Source organism: Exserohilum turcica (assembly GCF_000359705.1).
Source record: "Exserohilum turcica Et28A unplaced genomic scaffold SETTUscaffold_5, whole genome shotgun sequence".
Lineage (NCBI taxonomy): Eukaryota > Fungi > Ascomycota > Dothideomycetes > Pleosporales > Pleosporaceae > Exserohilum > Exserohilum turcicum.
The window spans coordinates 2,223,661-2,244,616 of NW_007360266.1; the positions used below are offsets into that span (position 1 = coordinate 2,223,661).

Here is a 20,956-nt window from a genome sequence, read left to right on the forward strand (position 1 = left end):
CTTCGCTGTTAGTCTAAGTACTTGGAGAGCCGCCGCGTGCATAGCGTTTCGGCAGGCGGGACGGCATTGGCCAAGATGCAATCGTGTTTCAACGGGCCGGACGTCGGCCCCGGCAGAGTTAGCTGTGTGTGTGGTGACGGTGGCTAGATGAAGACGGTGGTGATTCGACTGTGGGGTGACGGCGCCCACCGCATGGCTTGCCGAGGCCCCCGCAGCGGCGCTGATGTCAGCGTGCATGGCCTTCATCTCAACCTGAACAGGCTGGTCGTGGTCGCGTGTGGAGTGATCGCAACGTCAACACCATGGCCATGCTCAGACTCGCATCGTCATCGGAACGCCGTTTCTGCAGTCTAGGCATCAACAGTGCACTTTTCTCTCGACCTGCCAACTTGTGCTCGCCCTGGAGTACCCACCCCTCCACAGTTATCAGCAATCGTCTTGTCCTGGTGACGAGATCATCTGCATCAATCACGATACGCTGATTTCCTAGGACTTTTAAAAAGAGCTCGATGCACCTACTTTGTTCCTGCCACCAGATCAACACACTCACTACCATGGAAATCGACTCGGCACAGACTACATCCAAACGCTTACGAGTCTAGATGCGACAGTACCGACAAAAAAGGCAGCGCTTCCGGAAACTCGCCTTCGCAAAAATATACTCTGAATCAACACAACCAGCAAAAACACACTCATTACTCCAATCGAGGCTCGAACTCGAGACCTTTCGCGCACGCACAAAGCATCGTGTGAGGCGAACGTCATACCACTAGACCATTAGAGCGCTTATTGCTGATTGGCTGACGGCGAGACAATGCATTTCATGACCGGAGCTGCCTGCCGTCTGAGAGCAGACAGGCAAGAGCTACCGGGGACCACTAGGATTTCTGTCAAACCACGACTTTCACAAAGGTTCCATGTTTTTCGAGAGTCTCACGGTGCGCGAATACACCATTCTTCATCCACAGCAAAATCACGAGCAGGACTACAATAAACAAAGCACGAATGAGCTCCTGGCGGTTGTATATCGCTTGCCACTCCAGCAAGAGTGGAAACTAAGATACTACCTAGGTACCATTTCGCAAATCTCATTAGCAAGCTCATGTCCTGTCAGGGACCGTACGCAAGTTCAAAGAGAGTCGGTTTGCTCTGCCGTTCAAACAGCAAGCTTCTCTTATGAATATGTCCAACAAACTTTTGATCTATGACTATAAGTACCCATATCCGGATACACTCTTGTAGCCATCTCCACATTCAACACCCACCAAGCATACCATGCCTTCAGCATTCGTCCTTGTCCGCACTCAGCATACCCGAGACTACACAAAACCAGATGTCGAAATCACATACAACCTGCACAACAAGCTCAAAACACCCTACTCGCTTGATCCATCTTTGCAATGGTCTGAATCAGCTCCTCTACGAGACCCAGTCCTACATAGACGGAGCAATATCACGCTTGCGGCTGGGACCCAAAAGGTCCTTGGCGTCGATATCGAGTTACTGAGGGCTAGCTACATACGCCGTCTTCTTTACGATGAGCTGCTAGGCCGGGTCTGTGGCGAGATGCGCGAGGCCATGACTGAGGGCGCGCTGGGACTACAGTGGTATGGAGATAGCGTTGATTTCTATACTGGAGCACACATGAGATGTGCTGCCAACACTACACGAAGCTATGAGCGACACGTCTGGTGGGATATTTTTGAGGTCTTTGTGGACCTGGAGTAACGGCAAGGTACTGGGAGGAATGCGTAATCAAGCTGCAAATGCAGGGATGCTCCGTGGAGGCGCTTAGAGAGTGGAGAAACAAATTGTTGCTATTGACAGATGAGTTTTGTTTTTGCACAATGCATGAAATGGTGGCTGTAACATCACTACAGGCGTGCGCGTTTCTCCATTCTCAAACTCGCCCTTTCTCCCCCGCAATCAATGCTGGGGCTGGACGACTACTCCGTTCGCTGGAACACCAGGCTGCCCACAAAAAAAGCAATGGAAAGCGGAACGACATCCGCGCACTAATCCCGCAGACCCGCTGTCGTTGTTGGTAACGATCATCGTTTCAGTCTCCTCTTTACCCCACCAAGTCGCACTCCAGATTCCTTTGGCGCCAGGCTGTGATAACACTGACCAATCACTTTGCAACTGCTGCAGGCCGGCAAAATAGTTGGATGTCTTTCGCCACAAGAGGCACGGGTACGGGTGTTTGTCAAGCCGCAACCGTCCCGTTCTCCAACCAAGCTTTTTGGTAAAGCTTGAGCATGCTCTTCTCATACTGCAAAGGCCATGAGAAACCAGAATACATGGGACTGAGCAGTCTCTAGCCGCCGCAGAGAAGTGGGATCCATGAGGGCAACTACTCCCTATTCGCATAGTGATCCGGTACCGTTATCCACTATTCGTCTGCAGTCCCACTAGCTCGTTCAACAGTATTTCGGTAATCGTTTCAAGCATAGAACCCGCCGTTGCCGAGAGGATGAGCCGCATCCTACACCTAATCTGTGAGATAGTGGAAGCTAGAAACGACAATCGATGACGGTAGTGCTCGCGACCCTTGCTTTGGAGCCCCATGGGCTGCAGTTCCACCAATAGGTCCTATGTCTGGGGTCTCCACTGGGCGTCTCCGCAAAAATCTTTATCCTCGGGGACTGGCAGCGAGGAATGAAGAATAAATAGGTATGAGGTTACCAGTGACCGGCCTGAGCGGGCGGCTGTCCAAGTCTATCTCTTGCTCCCTTTACTTCTGTCTTTCCCACGCATAAGCTGGAGACTACAATATGGCGAATCCGATAAGCGTGGCGAAGGAGAAGGACCTTGTCTCTGACGAAGCAATGCGTAATGACGATCTTGAGCATGCTGCTACTCATGGCACGTATCTCAACAAGGAGGAAGCATCTCACCTTTCCGAGGAACATCACCAATATCTGCTCGAGCGCCATGGAACAATCGATCTTGATCCCCTTCCCACTATGGGCACCGCTGATCCATACAACTGGCCGCAATGGAAGGTAAGCAGTCATCGCCTCGTTTTTCCTTCTCTTCTCTAACAAGATGCAGAAAATCATGAATGTGCTTTTCGTCGCCTTCCACGCCATGATGTGTGCATTCCCCGCCTCGGCCATCATCCCAGCATACGAGGTGATATCCGAAGACCTCGGCGTGAGCATCCAAAAAGCATCCTACCTTACTTCTCTGCAAATCGCAGTCTTGGGCGGCGGCCCGTTGTTCTGGCGACCCCTCTCCACGCGCTACGGCCGACGACCCATCTTCATTATATCCTTGATCGGAAGTCTAGTCTTCACCATTGGCTGTGCCAAAAGCCACACCTACACTACAATGGCCATCTGCCGCGCCTTCCAGGCCTTCTTCATCTGCCCCCCAAACGCCATCGGCAGCGCTGTGGTCGTCGAGACGTTTTTCCGCAAGGAGCGCGCAAGATACATGGGCATGTGGACCGTCATGATCACGCTTGGGATCCCTCTGGCGCCCCTCATCTTCGGCTTTGTCACATACAACCTCGGATACCGGTGGATCTACTGGATCCTCGCCATGATCAACGGCGTCCAACTCATCCTGTACACGCTCTTTGGCCCGGAAACGCGCTTCATGCGGCACGACAACGCACAGCACGCACAGGCGGGCTTTGCCGCGTACAAGGAAATGTACCTCAAGTTCCGCCGCATCGACAAGACGCCCATGACAGCCTACGAATTCATTTCTCCGCTCCGTCTTTTCAAGCACCCGTGCGTCATGATACCCGCATGCGCCTACGCAATGATCTTCCTCTTCGCATCGGTCCTCATGACGGTCGAGATCCCGCAGCTGTTTGTGGAGAAGTTCCATCTGAATGCCCAGCAGATCGGTCTCCAGTTCCTGGGCATCATTGTCGGAACAGTGATTGGAGAGCAAATCGGCGGCCACTCGAGCGACCTCTGGATGCGCTGGCGAGCAAAGAAAATGCATCCGCTGCGCCCCGCGCCAGAGTTCCGTCTGTGGCTCTCATACGCAGGTATCCTGCTGAGTATCTGCGGCGTGGTCCTCTTCCTCGTGCGCATAGAGCAAGCTCCCCCCGGCAGGTGGAACGTCACGCCCATCATCGGGGCGGGCATAGGCGCAGCTGGAAACCAGATTGTGACGACGGTACTAATCACGTATGCAGTGGACTGTTATCCCGAGGAAGCTGGCAGTATTGGTGTATTCATCACGTTTGTGCGCCAGATCTGGGGCTTCTTGGGCCCGTTTTGGTTCCCGGCTATGTTTGAGCATGTGGGCATTGCGAAGAGCGCGGGCGTGGCCACGGCACTTATTGTCGGCGTGAGTCTGCTGCCTGTTCTTCTTACGCACTGGAAGGGCTACAGGTTGAGGGGCGCAATGTCGGAGAGCATGTGAATTGAGAATGTGCACTGGAGTGCTAGTAGTAGTACCGAAATATACATGTCTTCAGTGCAGACCCATGCGACAATTTCCAACGAGACTTTATCCACTAAGATACACTGACTTGTCAGAAAACTACTTGATACAATTTTTTTTTGAAAACTACAGGAACGCTCACAGTTTTGGACCAAAACCCTCCTTTGCACACAGCTCCTCGGCCTCGGCAACAACATCGACGCCATAGACACGCGCCTGGATGTCTGCATCCGCCCACCGATCCGGGACCTTGCCGGAGCCCTGCTTCATGGCGGCGAAAATCTTGTCGCGCTCCTCCTTGGCCTTGCCGGCACCCAGATGCATTTCTCGCCCGTTTTCGGCCGCCAACTCGACCAGTGCTTCAGCGCGCGGTTTCCTCAGCTTCTCGTACATGCGCAGCGCGCGCTCAATGGTTTCTGGCCGGCCGTCGCCGACGCGCTTGGGGGCTAGGACAACGCCGAGCACAGCGCCGTCTTCAATGGCCTGCGCAGCTCCTTGTGCCATGTGCGGAAGAGTGGGATGACATGCGTCGCCCACCAGTGCGGCTGTACCGTACACCCACGTTACCAATGGGTCGTGGACCCTCAGCTTCCACTCGACGACTTCGCCCTCTGGCACCAGGTTCAACATGCGGTGGATCATGGGGCAGAAATCGCCGTAGACCTCCAACATGGCTTTTTTACTTCCCTTTGTCGTATACTGTGCATCCGGCGCGCCGGCAAAATTGACGTCTGGCTGGGCAGTCGAGATGTTGTAAATCTGCTTGTTGTGAATGGGGTATGCGATGATGTGTTTCTTCTCGCCGATCCAGCGCGTCACCGTGTCCGAGTCGATCAATCTGAGCAGCTCGGGGTCGTTTTCCATTTGCGAGCGGTCGAGCATGATGCGGTAGGCGGCCTGGCCCGAGTCACGTGCAGCGCCCGAGTGTCCCAGTTCCTTGAGCATGGCGACGCGGGTAGAGCTCTTGACGCCATCGGCTCCGAGAAGCACGTCGCACTCGACTTCGTATGGTTCGCCGCCGCCGGGAGCTTGCGTGACGGTGAATTTAGGCCTGGGGCCGAAGCGCACGTCGGACACGGTGGATCCCAGCTTGAATGTAATGCCGCTCTCCTTCTTGCAGCCCTCATACAAGCCATTGGCAAGACTGGCTCGGTGGCCAACCATGTGTGGGTACCCATACTTTTCCTTGACGTAGCCCAGGTCTACGTATCCCAGCTCCTTGTCTGTTGGGCCCTCCCGAATCGATGTGTTTGCGCATTGGACGGCTTCGTCCCGGATGGGGCCCCAGCAGTCTAGTCGGTCGAGGATACGAGCCATGTTTGGTGCGAGCTGGATACCTGCACCTACAAAGCCCATGCCGGGTGCATTTTCATATATCGTAATGTTCTTATGTCCGGCTTTTGCGAGAGACAGAGCTGCGGCGAGGCCTCCCATGCCTGAGCCTCCATTAGCCATTTGATCTGAACATGTGCATGAATTGAGAGAAGCATACCTGCGCCAACAATGGCTATCCTCAGGTGGTCCGCCATGATTTGTGTTTTGGAAGAGCTTGAATGGAACGACACGCAGTCGGTTGGCGGTGGCGCTGGAGTGCAAAGAAGCGCTTGAGATGGCCACAAGAACAGGCGTGGTCGACGATGTGGTAATGTCCGTCTGCTCGTCTTACTGGCACGTGATCTTATAGGATATTTGGATGTCCTTGTCTGTCCGAGGTTCACCCCACAATCCCCCACAACCTCCGAGCTATCCTACACGCCTAATATGGAAAACGCCGGGTGATGTCTTAGCCGGGGGTCTTGGTAGTACAGTATGCTAGCAAAGTGCGAAACGCCACGTTGGATATATGACTGTGGATCGGCGAGTTTCTGTAATTAGAATGGGCCAGCTGATAAAGATGGACTGGATATTTATCTGGATGCCAGGCACTTGTATTAGAATTTGTTGTTGCAATCAGCTCTACACCCCACAGCGGGCGGGGCAGCGCCTAGCTTACCTCTTGTCCTTGGCCCCACCGCTGACACTGATACCGACACCGACACATGGACAAAGCTCATCTCGGCATTTGCGGGGTGTTTTGGAGCCGTCTACCAGGTGCTGGCTCCCATTCACTCACCATCCCAACTCAGCCTCGGAAACCTCTCCGGCTTCAATTCATCGTAGCACAGGTGCCGCGCTCCGCCCCAGCCGTCATCTTTCTCTCCACACAGCCATGGATGCTCGTTGCTTCTTCGGACGTCCGCAATGATGCGGGGCACAGTTTCTACCGTACCTGCCGCTCCATCTTACGAGAATACAACTACCTACCACAGTCTTGGCTGTATATAGTCGTGCTCGCAGTACTATTGGATGGATTACCCACTGGCATCAACCCGCCAGGTACCATCTAATAAAGTTGTGGGCTTCTCAAGGTGTTGGCAATTTCCTCTGTCCACACCGCCTTTCGAATCTGCCATAGAATCTTTTGCGTCTACTCTTGGTTGCTGATGAGATTGGTCATGCGGAAAGGCCTGGGAAATACTCGCCGTTCCGACATGTCTGATCAATCAAGCAAATAAATTCAGGAACATTATAGCAGTGCAGTTTGGTTGCAAACGAGAGCTTCTGATATCTTGCACATGTACTAAGTAAGTACCGGAGTCTGTTACTTACAGCGGGTCGGCAGCTGTGACATGACCACATCCACCAACCAGGCGCAAGGTAATGAGCATCCATGGCTACTCCATGAGCTATTCAGTATGCTCGACGTGAACCCACAAGCTTACACCGACCCTGTGGCTACGCAATGAGGGGCCGGAACCCCGCGCTAAATGGTCCAGGTGGCAGGCATGTGGGGTGGCTTGTTGCGTCCACCGGGGAATCAGATTCTCCAACCATCGTACGACCAACTATCCACGATTCGCCAGTCGTAGTGTTTTCCTGCTCATACTCTCATTTGTTCACGACACAAACCCCTGGGCAGCGCGGACCCAAGGGGGCCTAGCCACGCGTCACGATATTTAGAGCAAGGAAGAGACTTCATCCGGCAGTTGTCTAAGAGAAGCAAATCGCCTGCGCGAAGCCCTTCCACATACACACACCATGGAAGGTCAAAGCTTTTTCGATCAAGCGTCAGCTGGCTTTCGAGCCTGTTTGCCAGATCTCAGCAGCCCGCGCTTCACTACGGCTGCAAAACAAAACGTTTACGAATATGTCCAGTCAATGCAGGATAACCGCGCACCGCCGTGGTTGCACGACTTGACTAAAGTATGGGAAAAGCTGTTGGAGGAGCCGTACAAAGGCTTAACCAATGACGGCAACGTGAGATCAGGCCTTTTTAAAGCGCAGGATGAAGGCGCGGATGTTGGTGCTGCTGTCGCAAAAGCCGAAGAGCTGCTGAGCGGCCTGGATGATGAGAAGAGGAAGAAGATATCGTATCCTATCAATGCGAGAGAATGGCGCGCGTGGAGTAACCCGGAGTTCCTACTTAGGCCATTCGGGCTCAGGCTGGAAGAAGGTAAGCCAAGAATGTGTCAAACATGGTATGCCTGGCTGATTTGAATAGTACCCGAAAGCACTGCAAAGTCGATACTTGCCGTGGTCGAGGCATCCCTATCACCAGAGGGCCACCAAAAGGCACTCTCCGCTATGCGTATCAGCCATTTCCTCGGAGAAGTGGTCAAGCTGCCCAACATCATGAACAAATACTCGTACAACTTTCTCTTGTTCGGGACGCCCTCTACCTCGGCCTCTTCGCCATGGGGCTGGCTCATATACGGCCATCACCTCGACATTACATGCTTTTTCAAAGGGTCCCAGGTCGTCCTGACGCCATCTTTTACTGGCGCAGAGCCAAACATCATTGACGAGGGCGAATGGAAGGGCACCCAGATCCTTCACAAAGAGGGCAATCTAGGCCTAGAGCTGATGCAGAGCTTGAACACCGAGCAGCAGCAAAAGGCGCAGATCTTCAAGAACCTGAGAGACGAGGGAATGAAGCAAGTCTACGGCAAGTCCAACAACGACGCGAGTAAGCGGGATGAGCTCATCACCGATACCTGGGGGCCAGACGACCAGCGTCATCGCTGCGGTGCCTTTCGCGACAATCGCATCGTCCCATACGAAGGCGTTTCGGTTTCCACATTCAATTCCGCCCAGCAGGAGCTCGTCTTATCCATATGCCACGAGTTTCTTCTCTACCACCCCTCCAAGGCCCGTGAGCGCAAGCTCCAACAGATTAGGCAGCATTTCACCGAGACATATTTCTGCTGGATCGGTGGCTTTGGCAACCATGACGCGTTCTACTATCGTATCCAGAGCCCCGTGATTGTAGTCGAGTTTGATCACCACTCTGGCGTCTTCTTGACCAACAAGGAGCCTGCAAAGTACCATACGCATACCATTGTGAGGACACCTAATGCGGGGGATTACGGCCAGGCCATCAGGGAGGGGCATGAAAAACTAGAGTAGCGAATTTTTCCCCCCCCCTCTTTCTTTGTTCCTCCTGTCAAGCTTGGACAAGTTACGTACATGTACCATGTCAGTTCTGTAAGCAGCAATCAAGATTGAGATCTACCGATGATCCTGTGGGTAGGTTGTCATATCGGCTTCTGTGGGATTAGGTCAGCGCCGATATTCTTTCAGTGGTGGCAAAAGTAATACGAGGCGGAGAGCAGCACTTGCTGAGTCGACGTATTGCTAGTACACTCACTGTTTGTGCCATGTGCACAAGTGTCGATTAGAGAGGCCCGATATCAACAGAGCTCGTGTATATTTTGATTACAGGCTCAGATTCACCAATGTAACAAGTACATGCGCTGTTTGGCAGGTCGATTAACCGGAAGCTACGGACCAACTAAGCAGCGCTTGGAGGCAGAAATCCTCGGACCATATACCAAGATAAGGTTGATCGTAGAGCGGGAAATGACCAACACGCTAACCCCGATCCCGGACCCCAAAATGTTATCGGCGGGATTTCCCACCAACAGAGGTCAGCTGTCTTGTTACGAAGCAGAGAGACACCTGGCACAGTTGCAGGGGGGGGGGGCAGTTTAGTTTGCCAGGGTGCGGGTGTACCTTACATAGACAATGCAGAAGCCCCGGGGGGGGGATTGTCGTATTTTAAATTTTCGCCAATGGGGTTTACTGGGGGTTTACTGGGTTGGTTGGGCTTGGCTAGTGTGAAGGTGGAAATGCCAATTGACCTACGGAACAATGTATGTTAGGCAAGTAAGTCAGTGACAAACGGTTTTTTCTCGATACCGATTTCCTGATGCAACACATATGTCCGTAGGTACGAGACGGCGGTCCACACACACACACACATACACCAAATTGATAGAATCGCCTGTGTGTTGTGCGCCTCCCCCCCCCCATTTCTATACGATCCGTAGTGGTAGTGCTAGCTGAGAGTCTCTTCCTCCTCCCCGCGGCAAAGCGGCACCAGATAGCAGTAGCAAGTCAGGCGAGCAAGGCCCAAGTGCAAGAGAGAGCGGGATCCCCCTCCCCCCCCCTACTTACCAAGCAGTGAGTGGGGCAAGAACAAAGTACAGTATGCCCAGAATATACCCGGTGGACGCAGTTTTGCCGCTTTCACACACGGGAAACGTTGCTGGGCTAGCGGATGAACCCTACTGGAAACAAGTGCTTCTTAATGATGAACGAGTGTGGGTTGATAGTAGTTGGGATATACCAAACAACAACAACAATAACAAAAAAGAGTGGATAGGGAGATTTTCCTGGGGTAATCGTTAAGCAACACACAAGTAACGCAGCAGGGCAGGACGGGACACCGGCGCCTTTTTGAAAACCACGAGCTCAAACACTATACATAGATGAGGCCCTTTCGAGTGGGAAATTACATGCCCGCTGCATGCGTGCTTGGCAAGGCCGAATCTTTTCCCCCCTCCCCTCCCTCCCCATCTCGCTTACAATAAACATGGCGTCTTTTTTTTTCTCCCTTCCTTCGCAGCGTGTGCCGTCGTATACGAGCCAATGCATGGCGTCGCCTGCCAATTTGCTATCCTGATCCTACATATTCCCCTTTGCCCTGCATGGCACCCCCCCCTCCCCCCCCCCCGGAGGGGCCCACCAGTTTGCCTAGCGGATGTCGACAGCCGCAGCTCATGATGTCCCACCGGGGGGTTTCTCAAAGCAGCAGTCGATAAGAAGGGAGGAGCAAAGAAAACGCAAAGAGAAAAAAAAATATACTTATATACATTTAATACGTAATGATGTCCTTCAGCATCCGCAACACGCTCGCTCTGGGCGCCCTCTCCGCCCTCGCCGCGGCGCAAACCACGCCTCCCAAGCTCGACGCTCCCTGCGCCGATGTAGTCATCTTCATGGCCCGCGGCAACGATGCGCCGTACCACGACGGGCGGACGTTCCCCTTTGTCGAGGCCACGTGCGGCAAGTTGACGGCCGAGGGCAAGACTTGCGACTACATGGACATCCAGTTCGACGTCACGCTCGGCGGAGACTACTGCGCCCAGGTTGCAGAGGGCGCCCGCAACGGCATCTCGCAGATTACTGCGTTCCAGCAAAAGTGCCCTTGCACGCACATTGTCGTCAATGGCTACTCCGAGGGCGCACACGTCGTCGGTGATGTGCTTGGTGGACCGGGTGGCTGCACGTTTGTGTCCAACGGCCTGGACAGCACTTCGCCCGCCGGCAAGGCCAGTACGTATAACAATCTTGATGTGAAGAAGACGAGTTTCGGTGCAGTGCTGACTGAAGATAGTTGCTGCGGCCCTCCTCTGGGGAGACGTCATGCACACGGCCAACCAGCCGTACAACGTTCTCGACGGCGCCAGCAAGCAGAAGAACCCGCGTTCGGCTGGTGATCTCGCTCGTCTGAACCGCTATGCTCCTGTGCTCCGCTCCTACTGCGCGGCTGGCGACCCAGTTTGCGCTGGTGGCAGCATCGTGGCCGACCACCTCAACTACTTTGAGCTGTACACCGACGACGCCTCGTCGTGGGTCGTCTCCAAGATCGCCAACACTGCGCCTCTCTGCGGCGCCTCCAGCTCGTCTTCGGTCCCTGCTCCTTCGTCCAGCGTGCCCGCTTCGTCGGCCAGCGCCTCGACCCCTCTGTACACTGCCACTGTCTCAGCCACTCCTGTATACAGCTTGACTGCCAGCGTCTCGGGCACCCCGGTCCCTAGCCCAACCAAGGACGCATCCTACGGCGGCGGCTACCCCGTTGGCGGCGCTCCTCAGCCAACTTCCCCCGTTGTCGTTGCTCCCCTTCCTGAGCCCATCAAGTACGAGGCGTGTGTCCTCAAGGTGCACGTTGAGTACGCGTACATGTAAATGAGACGAGAGGGGAAAGCGGAGGGGCTTGTTAGTTGCACAGTTGTAGTCAATGAGTTACAGAATACAGAATGTCTGGGTTATCCTGCAATGGCCTTGTTTTTCCCGTGGACTTGATCCATGATATCCCTGCAATACTATCAGAACACGCTGTACCCGCCAGTATTGGTATCGAGAGACCCATTGTCTGGACCCTCCACTTAGCGATGCTCAGCCCAAGTTTGGCACACGGGGGGAGACACGTACCAAGCCAAACGGTACGTAGGCGAATTACTCATGGCACGTCTTCTGGAGTGTTGATTTCAAACAAGTCAGCAACTCACCGAGGGATCGAGAACGCGCCGAAACCTCACGTGGCCTGCCGAAACATGGCTGAAGGGCAAAGGCATCACAAAGGGGGCAGCTCAGACGCCGCAGGTGGTGGCCTTGGCATTCCCGCGGCGGCCAGCCCTTCAATGCACGTCATCCCGCGACACCTCGCGACACCTCGGCTGAGCCACAGCAACCACCCACTCTCCCATTCACCCACCCAACCACCTCGGTCCACACGCCCTGCTGCTGAGACCATGTATCGAATACGGCCGCCCCTGCGCATATCGCCCCGCATGTTCCAGCCGCTGCAGCAGCCACGACGCCCGGCGCAGTCGCGTTTCTACCAGCAACTCCCGTTCGGCGGCAGTAATGCTCGGCCGCAATACAAGCGCTTCTCGAGCCCCTCGGGCGGTCTCACGGGCTTTCTGTATCGCTGGGCGGCGCGCCCGACATTCTACCGCGACGTGGGGCTGCTGAGCGCGGGCGCGGGGGGTTTCTACCTGTACAACTTGGAAGAAGTGCCCGTGTCAGGTCGCCGCCGCTTCAACATCATCCCCGCGCAGCTCGAAGAGGCGCTCGGCCAGTCGTCGGTCGAGCAGGTGCGCCAGCAGTACCGCGGGCGCATCCTGCCGGAGAGCGATGGGCGGGTGCAGCTCGTCAAGCGGGTGCTGGAGCGCCTGCTCCCGTACGCAGAGGGCGAGGGCCTGCAGGGCCTTGACTGGGAGGTGGCGGTGATTGAGAGCCCCGAGCAGAATGCGTTTGTGGCGCCGGGCGGCAAGGTGTTTGTTTTCACGGGGATGCTGCCGCTGTGTCGCGATGAAGATGGCGTGGCTGCGGTGCTGGGCCACGAGATTGCCCATGTCGTGGCGCACCATACTGCGTTTGTTCTTCCCCTTTCATTTCCTTTTCGGGATTTATATATAGCAGGCGAAGACGAAGACGGAGACGAAGACGAAGAAGAAGAACAAGAGGACGACGATTTAGCAAAAGAACAACAAGAGTGATGCTAACACATACCACGCAGCGAACGCATGTCGCAAGCGCCCCTCGTCCTGCTGGGCGTCGTCCTCCTCTCCCTCTTCGACATGTCGCTGTACTCGGGCAAGCTGCTCATCGACGTGTTCCTGTCGATGCCGGCGTCGCGCAAGCACGAGGCCGAAGCCGACTACATTGGGCTGATGATGATGGCGCAGGGCTGCTACAAGCCCGAGGCGGCCATGCAGCTGTGGGCGCGCATGGAGAGAGCGGGGGGCGCGGGGCCCCCGCAGCTACTGAGCACGCATCCCAGCCACCACAACCGCGAGGAAAAGATACGAGAGTGGCTGCCTCAGGCCATGCGCAAAGCAGAGGCGAGCCAGTGTTTCGCCACGACTCAGCATGGTAGGTTTGACCTTTGTGGAATTGTCATGATGCGAGAGTAACAGAGAGACCAAAAGAACAATGCGAAACTGACGGTGACGTAGCAAGCCAGTTTGGCGCCGCCTTGAACAGCCTGGGGAAATGCTAGTCGTGGTGGTAGTGGTAGGAAGAATCATGCTGTGCTTGGTACAAGCGGGAACTAGTGGCCGTTGCCAAGCCCCGCCCGCCCGCCTTGTATGGGAGCTAAGCTAGCATTTTGTATACATACAGCATTAAAAAGCAAACGTATTCTATGTAATGGTAATAATGATCCAGCCGGAACGAATCGAAGAACCTGCCCCCGTCCCCTTCTGTACGTGTTCCCCCACCCCCGGTGTATTACACTACTAAACATTGTTACTGAATCTTTTTACGGCTTTTTTTTTCTTCTTCGTCTTTCTTTTTTTTGGTCTTCAAGGCAATTATTGTCATAATTTGGTATATTGTATTACGCCAGGTTCTGCTTCACGTCCTCCTGGAGTAGCAGCTGCAGCAGCCACTTGCACGTCGGCCGGCCTCGCCACGCTCATGCTTTTTCGCCCTGTGTCCGTCTTCTGCTCGTCCTCGTCGTCCTCTTCCTCCTCTTCTTCGGCAACATCCGACAGCCCCTCGTCGTAATGATGCATACCCATGCCCAAGCCCATGTCCATGAACTTGTCCTCGATCACACTAATATTAATACCCATGCCCTTGCCCATTTCCGTTTCTCGCACCGTCAGCCGCTTCTCGGGATCTAGTTCAAAACTCCGGCTCTTCTCCAAATCTATATTGTCGTCTATTTCGCGCCAGCTCTCGCGGTAGCCAGGTAATGTCGGTATCTCCGAGGGTGTTTCCGGGCGGATGGGACAGTTGAACACGTGCTTAAACAAGGGCGAGAGACAGGGAAGAGAGGCGGCGAGGATGCTGATGTCGACTTCGATTTGAGACCATACAGGGACCCACGCCCAGCCCCTATCGTCGTATGTTAGAAACCCATGGCAAACTGAACACGGAACACCACACGTACCAGCTGAAATCGGTTTCCTCCCAGCTGCTGCCCGGTTTGACGGGCCGGCCCGCCATGATGATTTCGCAGAGGCGCATGGTGCTGGCGATGACGGGGATAAAGCCGACGGAGATGATGACTGCTAGAGCGGCTATACCCGCATGTCAGCTACCGCGTGAAATGCAAGACCAAAGTACAATAGACATACTGCGTTGTCTCCGGTTGAATTTGAACAGTCGTAGAAGCGGTAGTGGGAAGAGGAGAAGAATCACGTCGGTACAGACGTTGATTGCCCCGGAAATGGTCATGAACCGGGCCACGTCGATGCATCCCCCATCGGCCACACTCATGATATCCCAGATGCGAGGCAGGGGTACACACAGAAAGAGTTGGGCCTACACCACGACACAGTTAGTGCATGGTCGGACTACGGCTGTACACGGCGGTAGCTCACCATGAATGACGAAATGGCGAATGCCGTCATGAAACCCGCTACAGTCCAGACAGCAGGCGCTTGCACGATCCACGGGAGGCCCTGTTTCCCATAGCCCACTCTGTAGTACAGGGCGAGGATGCTCATCTTGACCGCCCTGTGGTCATGTTAGCAACGGCACGCGGCCCCGTGTGTACAAGGACGCATACCAGTTGGCGACAAAGTATATGAGCATATTAATCCACTGGTACTGCATCCCTGTCAGCTCTCCATGTTGGTAGAATGCTGGGTATTCAGCTTACCATGAGCATATGATTAAACTGCTCAATGTGCAGGTCGGCGGCATGGCGGCCTTGGCCATGCTCGACTTGCAGGATGATGGTGACGGTCTGGGCAGCACCGAGCGTGGTGGCGATGGCGATGAAGAAGTCGTCGAGGCCAAACTTCTTGACAATGCATGCACGTGTGAAACAGCTAACGGCCATGGTGGTTAGTATGGACGCGCCCTGGACCAACAAAGGCTACCGCTACGTACCGGAGAGCCACAAACGTCACGGCGACCGTGTACATGGCCATACTTACTCGAGCCAAGAGCGGGCCTTGGTCACGCCCCGTGGCAAACACGATGTGCCCCATTGCGTGTACAGAAGGTAAGTGAAGGGGACAGATTCGGAAGTCCGGACATGGGGTTATGAAGAAGAGGCAACAGAGCCAAATGTTGCAAGGATCCAAGCGAGAGACAAGAGTAGGAACAAGAGAGCAACAAAAGAAGAAAAAGGAAAAAAACGGGCGATCAGCACGACGGGAGACGGCACTGACGGGTGCCAGACAGGTCTAATACGGGACGTGAGTGTGCAGGCAAGAGGCGTGCGACACTGCGAGTGCGACACATTCAATCAGGGCCTTGCACAAAATTCTGGCGGCATGACAGACACGGCGGTACTTGAGACACAATATCGACTTCGAGAAGCATGCCAAATAGCGCGGCGGATGGAGACACGCGGCCCGTTCTCCACTCGCGAAATTTGGCGTGGTGAGATGTGATCGTGTGACGAGACCCGTCGCAACGCCCTTTTTGAAACCTTGTTCGCCGAGAGTTTGGCACCGTCAGCCGGCGTGGGTGAGAAGAGCACAGTGTGAGTGTTTGGCTTCTCGCCCGTGCACAGCTAATCAGGACCTCGTATCGCCATTCTTGCACGTTGGTCGTCTCCATGGGCACGCCCTCATCTAGTCCGCGCCCTGCGCGTTGCAGGTACCTGGACGACGAGCAACTCCAATCCCCTCCAATCCCCTCCGACCCCCTCCATGGCAGCGTGGCTAGGCTAAAAATTGTATAGCATGCGGCGACAGTGCAGCCACGCGCGATACCTACCCGGCCAAGGATGTGCCACGTGACCTGGATCTGTTAATTTCCGCTGTCACTCCGTCACCTTTGAGACGTACAAGTGCTAGTTTATGCACATCACCAGCAGAGTACCACGGGCCCAGCTCATGCAATTACTCAGCCCAGCCTCGCCACTCGACAACCTCCTCCCCCCCCCCCCAAAACACGCAGTCCACACAGGCTCGGCGGAGCCACAGGTACCTGAGGCCAGAGACTCCTACAGGTTCCCGGCATCCGTGCCGTTGGCCATCGAGGGTCTACACATGACCAAGAGGCCTGTCGTCGGATACGGCGCGAAGAGGCGGCTTGCTTGGCCTTCGGACATTGCAAGCAGGCGAGGCGACAGCGCTGGGCGGAGCTTTCCACCCCGTATATTGTAATGCGTCTTGGTGTTGCGAAAGGGGTGGGTACGGGGGCCTAGGGCAAGCAAGGGCGGGCGCGAAAAAAACGAGAAAAGGAGGAGCCGGGCCGAGTCGTCGGCGGATCCACGAGGAGCAGCGAGGTGGATAAAGGAGTTGGGAGGGCGGGTGAACCAGAGGAGAGGAGGCCGGAGACAAGAATAGACACGAGCAAGGCCAAATCGGGCGAGGGCGGGAAGCATGCGGCGGCGGCGGCAGTGAAGCATACATGTATATATATATATACACATATAAGGGCGTGTGTATAGCAGAGGCTGGATGCGGAGGATCAGTGCGGGGGAAGCCTGATCAGGCTACGCGTGGCTGACGAGGCCGCGGTGGCGGGTCTTGCTGCTGCTGAGGCTCGCCAGACGTTGCTCTCACGTCACTCTCGGAGACATGAAGAAGCTAGCAGCAGTAGCGGGCGTGGGAGTTGGCAGCAAAGAGATGGAGCCTTGGCTACGACTGGATGCACCGGCGACGGCGACGGCGACGGCGAAGAAGACGACGACGAAGACAGGCCCGCATACACACACAGCCATGTGCAGGGAAGGCGCGACCCAACAAGCCGCGCCGCTCCTTCCTCACCTGCGGGCGAGCAGCAGGTGCGACCGCGCCTGAGGCAGGTGCTCCCCTCTGCCACTGCCACAGCCGCGGCCCATCAGCTCAACAGTTTCCCCTGCAGGCCGCCATCGCCCGCCCGCGCCTGCCATGGCCATATTGCCTGCCAACCCCCTCCCTGCCCCTCTCTCGCCCCTCCTCGCGCCACTGCATGAGCGAGAGCACACCACTCGCATTCCCTCGCCCTCGACCCATTGCGGCCTGCCCGCTCCCGTCATCTCCCCTCGTCTCCAACCTTATTGCTCTCGCAACAGATCCTACCCTATTCCACGCCCGCCGCCGTCCCCGACCTGGCCGCCATGGCCACCAGCGCGACCATCACCTTCTCGCGGCCCGGCGTGCAGCCGCCTGTCTATGTCACCTCAGCTCTTAGCGGCTGGACCCCGCTTGAGATGGACGTCGCCCCAGAAAAGTCTCCCGACGGCCATGTCGTCTTCACAAAGACGTTTGGCAACGTGTCCTATGGCAGCTACCAGTACAAGGTCCGTCTGGGCCAGGACCATTGGCTCCTGGACGAGTCCAAGGAGACGGGTACGACTGCTGCCATGCTCGCCGTGCCTCCCCCGCTGACATGTGATAGCCGCCGACGATCAAGGCATCCACAACAACGTGATCCACGTCGAGCCTGCCCACGACGCCACCGAGCAGCCCCCGATACCAGATGCTGCTCCAACCAACCCGCCTGCGCCAATTTCACACGAGCCCCTTTCCAAGCGCCTCGAAAGCCGCAAAGACAGCACCATGGACCAGGACCAGCTGCCCGACATCGCAGCCCACACGACGCCCAAGCCTGAGCAAGCCAGCAATGTGGATTCGCCCGTCGAGCCCGACACTTTGCAGCCGCCTGCTGTCCCGCTTGTCGTGCTTGATAAGGTGGATGACATGCCCGAGCAGTCTAGCAAGGACGCTACGGCAGCCCAAAAGGTTGCGCGTGACATGAGAGCTGCCGACGCATCCCCCGACAAGGTCAATCTTGTGCCCGACCAGCACGTTGAGCCTCCTCACGTCGAGCCCAGCGCAGACCAAGAGCAAGCATCCCCCTTGTTCCGTCACGAATCTTTCCAGTCCGAGGAGCCGCCATCGGCACCTTCCATGGACACCATTGACGAGGAGTCTACGCTCTCTTCAGCAGATCAAACTAGCTCGGGAGATGCCATGGATACTCCATCTGAGCTGGACGACGGCGATGAAGGCGATGAAGGCGACGAGCTCAACATAATGCCTCTGCTCAGCCACGAGACCGGATTGGGCCAAGAGACGCGCGAGCTTGCAAACGGACCACTGTTCGCTCACGAAGCCGAGCCTGAGGCCCATCCTGCCCACCAAACCCCGCTCTTCTCCCACGAGACCAATCTGCCCGATGACACCGCTGTTACAACCGACTCTGATGGAGTGGACGAGCTGGACCGATTTCCCCTACTGGCACACGAAAGTGGTTTCTCGGATTATAAGGGAAGCGAGATTGTAACTAAGAGTGATTACACCCAGGAAGAAGAGCCGCAGCATTATGGCCCTTACCATGACGATGGGGAATCTGACGACCATCCTGCGGGACCCGGTGATGATGCGCCTCTCCTCCCCCATGAACGTGAGGCGGCCGTTGCCAATAACACAGGCTCCGACTCTGGACACGAAGATTCTCCGTTCTCATTGGAAAAGCAGACTACCTTTGGCTATGAGACTGACAGTGCGAAGAATCTCTTTGGCGGGACTGCACGACATGATTTCTTCAGGCCACGGACAAACAGCAGTCTGCCGCATAGGTTGCCGCGATCCGATGCTGAAGACGACGACCTGAACGACCCGTCCTTGGAGCGCTTCCCCACCAACCGCGACCAGATTCTGCAGCGCGTGGCAACCATTGGAGTAAATCTACCTGAAGACGAGACAAGACACGGTCATCCCCATTCTCCTCAGCCGTCTGTCTTCTCGCAAGCGTGTTCTTCTGTCGACCTTGTACCGGTCAAGTCGTATACATCGTTGGCGTCTGTACCGGAAGCAGATGACAGTGATGAGGACGAGGACGAGGACCGTCATGACCTTGACAGCATTCCTTCGCCCGTCTACATTGGTAGGCACATGCTCCGTATGTCTAACTCGCCATCCGCATTCGCACGTGACCCTCATGCAACCCCCGTGACCGACGCAAGCAAGCGGCTTGATGATGCCATACAAACAAAAGACCATGCAAGGGAACCTAGTGGCGAAGCGAACGACATTAACGGTCACGACGGTGCCAAGGACGTGCCAGAGCCAGCCAGTGCTTTGCACGACGCCATCTCCATGCCAAACGAGACCGCAGCAGCCCCAGTCAAACCTAGTCTCAATGCAACGAGTGAGGAAACTCACTCAGAACCCATTTCAGATTCGCAGCTTCGACAACGCAAAGGTCTTGCCGAGGAACCCGCACAGAAATCAGATGCGCCACGCACTACTGACGAAGGTACCACGACGACGACGACCAAGGAAAAGATTGCCAACACGATACCATCTTCGGCACTTGCACCGCAGTCTGAGAAGCGCCAGGAAGCCTCGCCCAAAGCTTCTGGCATAAGCCGCCTGCTGACTGCCTGTGTTGGGGATCGGAAAGTGGCTAGGTGAGCAGTAACCTTTTCTGTTGAATGAGCCGTGCGCTAATATGGTTTTGGCAGTGCTTCGGCCCTCTTACTTGGTGGTGCGCTTGCAGTGTACTATTTTGTTGCTCTAGGAGCGTAATGACGTCTCCTCTCTCTTGTTTTTTTCTTTGAGCCTTTCCTCTCAATTGATCCTTGACGAAGACGACGACTTACGTGGATGGTTAGAGCGTATGATACATGAACAGCCATGCAATGCAATGGATGACGGACCATGGCTACTAGCAACGAAGGTTTATGGTAATGGATTTTGTGCGTCTGGGGTGTATGGGGCCTGTTTCGTGTTGCATTTATTCCTCTCCTTCTCTCTCTCTCTCTCTCTCTCTCTCCTTCCTGTTACTTAGTGTCGTGTTCAGTGTCTCTTCTTGCTACTCTTGTTTTCCTCTTTGACCACATCCAAAGTCTACCCTAGGGAACATGCAGCGTCCTTGGCAGATATTTGGTTAATGCCACAAGCTATCATGACAATCAATGAATCAATGAATGAGTGAATCAACCGTGAATACTGTTAGTCATGTTCAGTCATGTTCCACTTGTCTATCCGTAAATCACAGCACATGGAAATCTTGTATCATAACTCATTTCACATTTCTTTTAACGTCAAAGTATAGCGAGTGGCCGAGAATAGCGAGTGACCGAAAATGCCAAGCCCCCATCAACCTCACCACCGTTGCGCAACCATTACAGCGCAACAACAACAGTAAATTGAAATTAGAAAAGGCTAATCTATTCAGAATCAACCTCTTCATCTTGCTTGCAGGTGCGCGAGTTGTGTCCAGTCTCACCGCAGCGTCTACAGCGCCTTTGCGACGGTTCGCCTACTTCAGCGCTCTCTCCCTTCTTTGCCTTCTTCCCACTACCACGCGCCCCAGACTCCTTTAGAGTTGCCAGTTTCTCTCCTTCTTCAATCGTTAGGGTCTCTCCTTTCTGTAGCCGCTTTCTTTTGTGTGATCTCCTTCGCGTGGCGGCTTCATTCGCTGCTTCAAGCTCAGAGACCCGTTTCTTGACTAACACCAACTCATGCGCAATAGTAGTCGCACCTTTAACCAGGTTTTCAACAGCACCTAGCATACTTGTTGGTGAACTATCTAGGTG

General features: G+C 55.2%; 8 protein-coding genes and 1 non-coding gene across 9 annotated transcripts; 6 read left to right on the top strand and 3 right to left on the bottom strand.

The window, feature by feature from the left end:
• Positions 1 to 696: 696 nt before the first annotated feature.
• Positions 697 to 784, bottom strand: SETTUDRAFT_t51. Its single transcript has one exon. It is a non-coding gene; the product is annotated as a tRNA-Val (tRNA).
• A 491-nt stretch (positions 785 to 1,275) lies between these two features.
• Positions 1,276 to 1,728, top strand: SETTUDRAFT_22314 (uncharacterized protein; the record flags this gene model as incomplete). The annotated part of the gene is made up of 1 exon (XM_008030570.1): positions 1,276 to 1,728. One exon carries the CDS (start codon positions 1,276 to 1,278, stop codon positions 1,726 to 1,728), a length of 453 nt encoding a protein of 150 aa, XP_008028761.1.
• Positions 1,729 to 2,563: 835 nt separating this feature from the next.
• Positions 2,564 to 4,386, top strand: SETTUDRAFT_43347 (uncharacterized protein; the record flags this gene model as incomplete). The annotated part of the gene is made up of 2 exons (XM_008030689.1): positions 2,564 to 3,005; positions 3,055 to 4,386. Exons 1-2 carry the CDS (start codon positions 2,775 to 2,777, stop codon positions 4,384 to 4,386), a joined length of 1,563 nt encoding a protein of 520 aa, XP_008028880.1. The 5' UTR covers positions 2,564 to 2,774.
• A 34-nt stretch (positions 4,387 to 4,420) lies between these two features.
• On the bottom strand, positions 4,421 to 6,092 carry SETTUDRAFT_164916 (uncharacterized protein). Its single transcript, XM_008031094.1, has 3 exons — positions 5,900 to 6,092; positions 4,550 to 5,843; positions 4,421 to 4,490 (listed from the first exon to the last, which is right to left on the bottom strand). Exons 1-3 carry the CDS (start codon positions 5,934 to 5,936, stop codon positions 4,481 to 4,483), a joined length of 1,341 nt encoding a protein of 446 aa, XP_008029285.1. The 5' UTR covers positions 5,937 to 6,092; the 3' UTR covers positions 4,421 to 4,480.
• A 1,393-nt stretch (positions 6,093 to 7,485) lies between these two features.
• SETTUDRAFT_140327 (uncharacterized protein) lies at positions 7,486 to 8,930 on the top strand (the record flags this gene model as incomplete). The annotated part of the gene is made up of 2 exons (XM_008031095.1): positions 7,486 to 7,900; positions 7,949 to 8,930. The coding sequence occupies 2 exons, from the start codon at positions 7,486 to 7,488 to the stop codon at positions 8,851 to 8,853; spliced, it is 1,320 nt and encodes a 439-aa protein (XP_008029286.1). The 3' UTR covers positions 8,854 to 8,930.
• A 1,686-nt stretch (positions 8,931 to 10,616) lies between these two features.
• On the top strand, positions 10,617 to 11,697 carry SETTUDRAFT_93857 (carbohydrate esterase family 5 protein; the record flags this gene model as incomplete). Its single annotated transcript, XM_008031096.1, has 2 exons — positions 10,617 to 11,064; positions 11,126 to 11,697. 2 exons carry the CDS (start codon positions 10,617 to 10,619, stop codon positions 11,695 to 11,697), a joined length of 1,020 nt encoding a protein of 339 aa, XP_008029287.1.
• A 566-nt stretch (positions 11,698 to 12,263) lies between these two features.
• On the top strand, positions 12,264 to 13,646 carry SETTUDRAFT_164917 (uncharacterized protein; the record flags this gene model as incomplete). Its single annotated transcript, XM_008031097.1, has 4 exons — positions 12,264 to 12,364; positions 12,410 to 12,889; positions 13,034 to 13,389; positions 13,473 to 13,646. 4 exons carry the CDS (start codon positions 12,264 to 12,266, stop codon positions 13,514 to 13,516), a joined length of 981 nt encoding a protein of 326 aa, XP_008029288.1. The 3' UTR covers positions 13,517 to 13,646.
• A 169-nt stretch (positions 13,647 to 13,815) lies between these two features.
• SETTUDRAFT_164918 (uncharacterized protein) lies at positions 13,816 to 15,913 on the bottom strand. The gene is made up of 7 exons (XM_008031098.1): positions 15,361 to 15,913; positions 15,128 to 15,299; positions 15,035 to 15,075; positions 14,847 to 14,982; positions 14,601 to 14,787; positions 14,414 to 14,543; positions 13,816 to 14,358 (listed from the first exon to the last, which is right to left on the bottom strand). Exons 1-7 carry the CDS (start codon positions 15,459 to 15,461, stop codon positions 13,836 to 13,838), a joined length of 1,290 nt encoding a protein of 429 aa, XP_008029289.1. The 5' UTR covers positions 15,462 to 15,913; the 3' UTR covers positions 13,816 to 13,835.
• Positions 15,914 to 17,527: 1,614 nt separating this feature from the next.
• On the top strand, positions 17,528 to 20,327 carry SETTUDRAFT_164919 (uncharacterized protein; the record flags this gene model as incomplete). The annotated part of the gene is made up of 3 exons (XM_008031099.1): positions 17,528 to 17,759; positions 17,809 to 19,825; positions 19,880 to 20,327. 3 exons carry the CDS (start codon positions 17,528 to 17,530, stop codon positions 19,941 to 19,943), a joined length of 2,313 nt encoding a protein of 770 aa, XP_008029290.1. The 3' UTR covers positions 19,944 to 20,327.
• Positions 20,328 to 20,956: the final 629 nt, after the last annotated feature.